Raw genomic sequence first — 9,426 nt, forward strand, 5'->3', positions numbered from 1 at the left:
GTGGACGCGAGGAAAGGTCACCGCTTAGCATGGAAAAAATCCAGAGCACGTTTCAAGAATTCACTGCTTACATTAGTGCCACCTGTTCAAGATAACTCACGCCTGTCTTTTTTAATTCATTCATTTATTTTTCTCTAATACAAGATTGGAATTTGCTTTCACTACTGCAGGGTCTCTAAACCTCTCCTGAGAATGACCATCCCTAATGGGTCAGGGTCAGTGACAGCGGCCAGAGACTGCTCCCAGGCTGGAAATAAGAAGAACGCGCTGAGGTGGGACCTGTCACCGGACGAGATCAGGTCTACGACGGACAGCTTGATCGCCAGGGTGAAGAAGATCTACGACGACATTGGGGCTCTGGACGTAGAAAATGTCTCTGTCGAGAACACCCTGCAAGCCTTGGCTAATGCCAAGATGGATTATGCTTGTAAGTCACATGCAAGTGCTGCCTGACATGTCCGTTCTGTCACACGGCTCCAAATACTGATAAAAACACATCAACAGCTGCAATCCAGAAACTATTCTTCAATTAGAATGTGTTTCAGTTAAATAATACTGATTATCCATTCATCAGTAAGTTATTGTAATTGTTTTTCCACAAAACGGTCAAAGAAAATGTCCATCATAAACTCCCAGAATTGCCAGTTTTGTCCAAAAAATGCACAGATTAAGTTTTCATGTTTCCACAAAATACAAAAACACATTAAATTAGAGCAGTTAATCATTCTTCCTTGAAAAAAAAATTGCTTCTTCAACCAAGCCCGCTTCCACTGGAGCAAATACGTATATTTATTTAATGTTATTTTTCTATTTCTTAGTATGCACCGTCCTTTAAGCTGCATGCTGCTGCGACACTGTACGTTTCCCCACTTTGGGACGAATAAAACGATTATCTTATCAAAATAGTTGCAGATTTATCTTCAATAATCTTTAAATTGATTAATCGACTAGTTGCTGATGCTTCCTGGTTATTATCTGCACTCCAACATAGGGTTTGGCTCCCTTAAATCTTAACCCCAGCACTGAACCTGTATCCGTCCTCAGCTTAAAATAGTCGCTGACAAATACACCTGTTACTTGCATTCGAGTGGTATTTTCTCAAACCTACAGTAGCCACCTATTTATGGAAATCACTGAGGCCTTGTATAAATAAAACCACATGTATGTAAGGTATTTTTAAATGTTTATGTGTTTATTAATAGGTGTCGGGAAGTGAGGAACTCTGATTCATTGATTGTTTGGGTCTTGTTCTGTTTTCTTAGCGTCGCGCCACGTCCTCGACTTCCCCCAGTACGTTTGTCCGTCTAAGGAGCTTCGGTCAGCGAGCACGGAGGCGGACAAGAAGCTGTCCGAGTTTGACGTGGAGATCAGTATGCGGCAAGATGTGTTCAGACGAATCACCGCCCTGCAGGTACACCTCCTGCAACATTTACTTGAATAAACGCTTGAATCCGAACGTCCAGGAAAATCGAATTGGTGTAAAAGGCCGTCCCGTTCCTCGGCCAGGCCTCTTAGAGAATGATGTGTTAATCGTAAGAGTCTAATGTGTAAGGATTGGATGCATTTCTCACAGTAGCTGTGTTTATATTAAGATCAATTATACACTGCCCTCATCTGACCGCACAACTGGTTCTTATTTAGCCTTGGAAAGAAATTTAATCTCATTTAATCAGTGGCTGCCAGGGCCGTATTTCATGTCATGCACTTCTGACTGGCTGGCACTGGCTGGAGCGTAAATAGGTGATTATATTTAGAAAGTTGTCCTGATTTCTGCTTCTATAAAAACGTTTATATGTGTTATGTGATTTTTTTTTTGACAGAAGAAGCTCCAAGATGCCAAGATTACAGCTGAGGAAAAGAGATTCTTAGACAGGCTGGTCACACTGGGCCAGAGGAAAGGATTGCACCTGTCCAAAGATATACAAGAGGTAATGCAACATGTGGGCCGAAACTACAGTTATTTACGAACATACCGTTATAGACATCGGGACTCGACTAAATTAATGGAATCAAAATGTAATATTTGTTCCAGTCTTAACTAATCTTATAAAACAGGATTTTCTGACATGCCTCTCTTGCTGTGTCCTTTTCTCTCCCAAGGAAATAAAGAAAACCTCCAAGCTCATCAGTGAACTTTCCATAGAGTTTAACCAGAACCTGAATGAGGACAATACGTTCCTCGTTTTTTCTGAGCACGAGCTGGGTAAGCATATTTGCGTGAAACTCTCAACCCGACGGCAGCTTTTAATGCTTTTACCTCACGTTGTTGTCCTCCTCTTGTTAAGGTGGGCTGGCTGACAGCTATCTGAACGGCCTGGATAAGACGCCAGAGGGACGGTATATAGTGACTCTGGAATACCCCCATTACTACCCCCTGATGAAGAGGTGTCACAATCCTGAAACGCGGAGGAAGATGGAAACGGCTTTTCACAGCAGGTGTAAAGAGGTAACTGGAGGCTGATAATGAGTCTGCGTATGCGACACTTTACCGACCACAAGTCACGAGGATGTTACGCGACAGCTGGTGCGTATAGACTTGCAGAGGATATATAATGCTGTTACATATACCGATCAGGCATAACATTAAAACCACCTCCAGGAGAAGTGAATAACATTCACCATCCTGTGACTATTCAGTGTTCTGCTGGGAAACTTTTGGACCTGGCATTCATTGGTGTGGATGTTACTTAGACATGTAGCACCCACCTAGACCAGACCAGGCACCCCCCACCCCATAGCAATGACACTCCTTGATGGCAGCAGCCATCCCCAGCAGGATGCAGCCACAAAAACACTTTAGGAAACTGGACGAGGGGATGGGATGAAAAGGATAGGAGGGGATGGGATGAAAAGTATCGGAGGGGATGGGATGAAACTGGTCGAGGGGGTGGGATGAAAAGGATAGGAGGGGATGGGATGAAAAGTATCGGAGGGGATGGGATGAAACTGGTCGAGGGGGTGGGATGAAAAGTGATCCCCAGCAGGACACAGTCTGACACAGGCATACACACAAAAAATTGTTTAGATAAAACATGAAGAACAGCACAAGGTGTTGACCTGGCCTCCAGATTCACTAGATCCCAAACTGATCAAGTATCTGTGGGATGATCCACCGAGGCCCCTCCCCTCAAAGGCCCCCCCCCACTAACACTATCATGTTTCCAGACACCACAGGACACCCTCAGAAGGCCCATGTCCATTCTCTGATGAGTCACAACTGTTTTGGAGGCGCAAGGGAGACCTATACAATATTGGTCATAATGTTATGCCTGATCGGTGTATTTTTTTTATGAGCATTACTTTTTAAATCAACCCTGTTTTTGATGCTATTTTAATCAAATAGCCGCTGACATAAGTTCATTTCTTACAGCTTTTTTTTCCAGAGCTTTGTTAAGTTGCTGTTATGCAAGCCAAACATTTTCTTCAGCTGCTAGCACATTAAGATTAGATTCAGTTCAACATTATCGAGTGCTGAGTGCAGGTACGCAGCCAGCGAAATACAATTTGGGTCTTATCAGAAGTGCAAAGAAGGTTTTGTTTACAGAAAGTGCAGGTATGTACAGAGGTGCCGGTACTAGAGCTTAGGTGGCGCTATATCCTAGAGTATGTACACAGCTAAAGAAGCATAGAGAACATACAGTGTTTAATGACTGGCAAAACGTATGGTGGCTTTTATTGTGATGCTTTTGAGGGGGGAAATGTATTTGCTACTGAAGTTAGTGCAAAGTATTAAATAATGTAGGAAGTAACAGAACATGATGTAGCAGCCACCGTGAGTTGTTTTTTAAAAAAGGGGCGACATGCCTCATACATCTGATTGAGAGTAACCAGCTGCTGTGCCATGCCAATACAGTATACGGAAAACTGTTCATGCCATTTGCAGCAAGGAATTATATTGCTATTGCGGAAAATGACCCATTGTCAGCTGTGACGGTGTGGCTGCTCTTACCAGTTCAGTTCATAATCAAAGGTGTTTTAAGTTATTACTTTAAAACGCCAGTATGTAGGATTTAGCAGAAAAGTAATATGGAGTATGTAGTTATCCCTTCTTTCTGAGCCGGGAAAATGAACATGCATGCACCCAAATCTGCAGTTCCTTAAATGGCCACTAGAGGCTGTTTAAATGCCCAAATCTAAAGCAGAATCTTGCTCAAAGTTATCCATAATTTAAGGCATGACTGCTTTAAGTAAACGGAGGGCACTGTCTCAGGATGCCAGCACCATCTGCCAACGTAGCTCTGCTCACGCTCCATGTCTTAGTCCATTTTTTAATTAGTTAGGAGTTCAGTGGAGTCACGAACGACGGCCAAAGCCACCACACTGAGTTTCAAAACCTTCCTCTTCAGGAATCACATGTTATGGCAGTTCACATCTGTATAGAATCCGCTGCCAGTTTTCTACAGTAAACCAAACACTGGCTCTAAAGATGGCCTTTTATACTGTTCAGTTGCTTGCAATCTGCAACTTCACCACTAGATGGCACTAAACCCCACACACTGGCCCTTTAATGAACGCAATTAAACATTTAATAAAATATACCGATTGCATAATAATAATTACAATGTCTTCTTGTTTTTCCAGGTAAACACGGCAATCCTTGAGCAGCTGATACAGCTGAGGGCAAAGGTTGCAGCCTTACTTGGTTACAGCAGCCATGCGAATTATGTGCTGGGGATTAACATGGCCAAAAATGCAAGCAATGTGTCTGACTTCCTAGGTATGAACCCTTTGACACCGCGAGCGCATGCTGTCATTCCCTTTGATTTTAGATGAGGGGCCGATAACAGCTTTGCAGTGGGAAATGAAACTTCACGGGACAGATAAATGGGGAAGTTGAGAAACGCGACACCTCTTGCACGTGTAGTGTCATGTATGTTGCAGGACATGTCCCTTATGTGAAGTTTAGCATGCAGTAATTTATGGCTGTTGGGGCACGGTTCTGCACATGGTCATAAATTACAAAGAGGAAAAGGGCTAAGTGAGTAAATGACACATCTAGCAAAAGTGAAAGCTGAACGAAATTCCCTGTTATTGAGTTAATTATGCACTTCTGGTTAGACGCCAAACTGCATTTAATTGTATCTACCCGGACTATATTCAATGACAGTAAAGCTGAATTTAATCTAAACTTTGTCCTTTGACCGTGAAGATTTCCTGTTTCCCCCTTTTACAGATAAGTTCTATGAAACACTGAAACCCATCGGAGTCAAGGAGAGGAAATACGTTCTCGCGCTGAAGAAGAGGGAGTGCTTGATGAAGGGCTACCAGTTTGATGGGCAGATCAACGCCTGGGACTTGCCCTACTACATGAACCAAGTGGAGCAGTGCAAGTTTGCCGTGAACAAGGACAAACTGATCGAGTACTTCCCGCTTGACGTGGTGACGGAGGGGCTGTTCAGTATCTACCAGGAGCTGCTGGGTCTCAGGTTTGCCGAGGTGGAGCGTGCTCACGCGTGGCACGAAGACGTCAAGCTTTACTCGGCTCAGGACACGGAAACGGGGGAGGAGATCGGTCAGTTCTACCTAGACTTGCATCCGAGGTAGAGTACGCGCCTCTTCCATCGGTGCATCAACGCAGAAAACCTGACGTATGAGGCTTATCGGTGTCGTTCGCCTTAATTTTCTGAATTCGTCCTGTTACATTTAACCAGGGAAGGAAAATATGGCCACGCTGCTTGCTTCGGGCTCCAGCCTGGGTGCAGAGAACCTGACGGGAAGCGCAGGCTTCCAGTGGCAGCTATGGTGGCTAACTTTACCAAGCCCAGGAAAGGCTGGCCCTCTCTCCTCCAACACCATGAAGTGGAGACTTACTTTCATGAGTTTGGTCACGTCATGCACGAGCTGTGCTCCAAGGTACGCAGTCAGGAGTCGCATTATACACCGATCAGGCATAACATTATGACCCACTTGCCTGATATTGTGTAGATCTCCCTTGTATCTCAAAAACATGGGGTGTTTTGGCTATGGGGTCTGGTCTTGGTGGGTGCTACATGTCCAAGTAACATCCGGCAGCAGAACACTGAATTGTCACAAGATGGTCAATGTTCTTTACTTCTCCTGTCAGTGGTTTTAATATTGTGGCTGATCGGTGTATATGCATTTCTGCTTGGTGCATTTGAATTAGAATGAGCCTGAACTTGTCCCGTGTTTATATCAGACCACCTTTTCAGAGTTCAGTGGGACTCAGGTGGAGACAGACTTCGTGGAGGTGCCGTCTCAGATGCTGGAGAACTGGGTTTGGGAGAAGGAACCTCTAAGAAGAATGTCCCGCCACTACAAGGACGGCAGCCCGATCCCAGACAATCTGCTCGACAAACTGATCACCTCCAGGGTCGCCAACACAGGTCAGACACTCGAATCTCCTTCGGGGACGCTGATGCACGAGTCACGAGTCTCTGTTTGACGCGTTTGCTTCCTCTCCAGGTCTGATGAACCTGCGTCAGGTCGTTCTCAGTAAAGTGGACCAATCCCTTCACAGCAGCCCTCGAGGAGATTCAGCTGAGGTGTTTGCAAAGCACTGCCAGGACATCCTGGGTGTTCCTGCCACACCAGGTCAGTTAAGTGAGCAACAGCTGCGCGACAGTTTGGTATATTTAAAGAAATCTATGCATTAAGATTTCTGTCTGTGAAGAGAATTTATTTATTTTTCCAGGAAATAAGCACTCTACCTCTACCTCTACCCCCCGATCAGCCACAACATTATGACCACTGACACGAGAAGTAAATAACATCTTGTGACAATTCAATGTTCTGCTGGGAAACTTTTGGACCTGGCATTCATTGGTGTGGATGTTACTTAGACATGTAGCACCCACCTAGACCAGACCAGGCAACCCCCCCACCCCATAGCAATGACACTCCTTGATGGTAGCAGCCATCCCCAGCAGGATGCAGCCACAAAAACGCTTTAGGAACAACTCAAAAAAACCTGAAGAACAGCACAAGGTGTTGACCTGGCCTCCAAATTCACTAGATCCCAAACTGATCAAGTATCTGTGGGATGATCCACAGAGGCCCCTCCCCTCAAAGGCCCCCCACTAACAACATTTTGTTGCCAAACACCACAGGACACCCTCAGAAGGCCCATGTCCATTCTCCGATGAGTCACAATTGTTGTTGGAGGCACAAGGGGTATTAGGAAGGTGGTCATAATGTTGTGGCTGATCAGTGTACTTGCACAAGAGAGAGCGGACGGTGTCAAAACTCATGATGCAACAGCATGCAAAGCAACACATGCAAACAGGTGTCATAAAACATGCTTCAACAGGCAGCACAGACAGTCAAAGCAACATAAAAGTACATTTACAGATAAGAAAGGCAGAGCTGATATTGACATACACTGAGAGAAAAAATCATAATAGACAAGGCAACATGAAGGTAGGTCTGGTAGCTTTATTTTAGCTAAGATTATAATCCCCCCCACATTTATCTCCTATAAAGTTAGATAAACACTCAAAAGGGTCAGATATTAATGCAATACTCTGTATGAAGCAAATGCAGTATAATTTCTGTCAATCTTTTGTAAGAATTTGTAAGAAACACATTTTTACGTGCAGTAAATATCTGTTCTCTGCAGGTACAAACATGACGGCCAGTTTCAGCCACTTGGCCGGAGGATATGACGGTCAGTACTACAGCTACCTGTGGAGCGAAGTCTACTCCATGGACATTTATTTCAGTCGCTTCAAAAAGGAAGGCATCATGAATCCAAAGGTTGGTCTCGCAGATTCTGAATTTATGCGGCTCGTTCATTTTTGCGGAACACGTCTTTAACTGCGTGCCTTGAACGCAGGTTGGAAAAGAGTACAGACGGGTGATACTGGAGGCCGGCGGCTCGGTGGACGGAATGGACATGCTGAAAACCTTCCTTGGACGTGCGCCGTGTCAGGATTCCTTCTTTCGGTGCAAAGGACTGACTAAGAAAGAAGAAACACAAATGTCGTAATTCAAATATGAGCATGGCGTTTCTTATATTTGAATGGATCCACACCCCCCAGGAGTAGGAAATTGGTTTTGCTTGAAGCGTGTCATTACTGTCGCCTACCTCTGCACAAATATACAGTAGATCATAGGCGGTCTTCCCGGTGATGTGAACAATGGGACTTTTACCCCAGTCAGTCATTTTGACTCGTCATAGAAAGGAAAGGCACTAGTTTTGCTAGTAATATTAACAATGTTTTTGCAGTATTTGAGTGTCCCCTGTAAGCCAGCATGCAGAATAGACCTTTTATTAACTGTCATACACCTTTTATGTTCATCTGAGCTACTGTGACCAAGCAATTTCCCATGTGGATCAATAGTCTGTCTTACTGCAGACATTTTGACTCGGCAGAGTCCGAAAATCATGTTAAACAAATATGGCTCAGTTCCAAAAGACAGTGGACTAGACTGCACAATTCCAGGACTGAATATCCGCCCTTCCCAGTACCAATAATCCAATAGAGTCTGTCCCAGCTGGTATTGGGTGAGAGGTGGAGGGGCATGCTTTACAGTTGGCCAGTTCATTAACCATGAATATCGTTCAACAGTTGTTTGTAAATGCTGCCAGTTTTTGTAATTTTCTCTCTGTGATAAGCCAAGATGTCTGCTTCAAACAAGCAAATAACTGCAGTATTGTTTCGCAAGATTGAAACCAACAATACGTCAAGATTTTCCTCTGTAGTGATCAGACATTAAGTCATAGCTGCAGACCGATTTTTGGGGGATTTCCATACATTAAACTGCACAGTATTCAGGCAAGGTGACTCACAAAACCTTGCCGTCAATGGAAAAATCCCCTCCAATAGGTTTCTGCAGTGAAGCCTCTAATATGCCTCGTGATCTTTTATTAAAAACATCCTCCCGTTATCTATTCCCGCTTATCCTGTAGAGGATTTGCGGGTGACTGGAGCGTATCCCAGCTGGTATTGGGCGAGAGGTGTGCAGGTGGACGGTCTTATCAGCCACGAGTGTAGTTAAAGTCAGTGCGGTTGTTTTTAAATGCTGTCTGTGCTTCTCTTGCTGTGACAAGCCAAGATGACGGCATTGAAAATATAATATACACAAAATGCAAAAAATTTAGCAGATAAATGGATTTCAGACATAATTCAGTTCATAATTTGCACAAACCCTTTGTTAAAATGACTTTAAAGGCGTCGTTTTGCAAGACTGAGGCAGGTAATACATCAGATTTTGTCCCTTGTTATTGGGAACAAGTAAAAGCCTTTATATGTGCATTAAACTGCACGGTCATTCATGCAAGGTGGATCACGTAACTGTACTTTAAATGTAAAAATAATCCCTCCTTAAAGGTTTGTAAGGAAATCTTTAAACTGAATTATAACAATTAAAACCAAGATGTCTGCTGTGACACATATAATACACCCTGATTGCAAAAAAATAAGCAGATAAATGGATTTCAGACATAATTCAGCTCATAATTTGCAC

The 9,426-nt window shown here is 43.9% G+C and overlaps 1 protein-coding gene across 1 annotated transcript; it reads left to right on the forward strand.

Annotated features, from left to right (window-relative positions):
- Positions 1–138: 138 nt before the first annotated feature.
- Positions 139–9,426, forward strand: nln (neurolysin (metallopeptidase M3 family); the record flags this gene model as incomplete). Its single annotated transcript, XM_084572904.1, has 12 exons — positions 139–427; positions 1,263–1,411; positions 1,821–1,928; positions 2,101–2,203; positions 2,286–2,446; positions 4,582–4,717; positions 5,174–5,540; positions 5,652–5,853; positions 6,158–6,344; positions 6,424–6,552; positions 7,577–7,713; positions 7,793–9,426. Coding segments are annotated over 12 exons (2,121 nt in total), but the record flags the coding sequence as incomplete, so codon positions are not given.

This window comes from Chelon labrosus (genome assembly GCF_963514085.1).
Source record: "Chelon labrosus genome assembly, chromosome: 22".
NCBI classification, from domain to species: domain Eukaryota; kingdom Metazoa; phylum Chordata; class Actinopteri; order Mugiliformes; family Mugilidae; genus Chelon; species Chelon labrosus.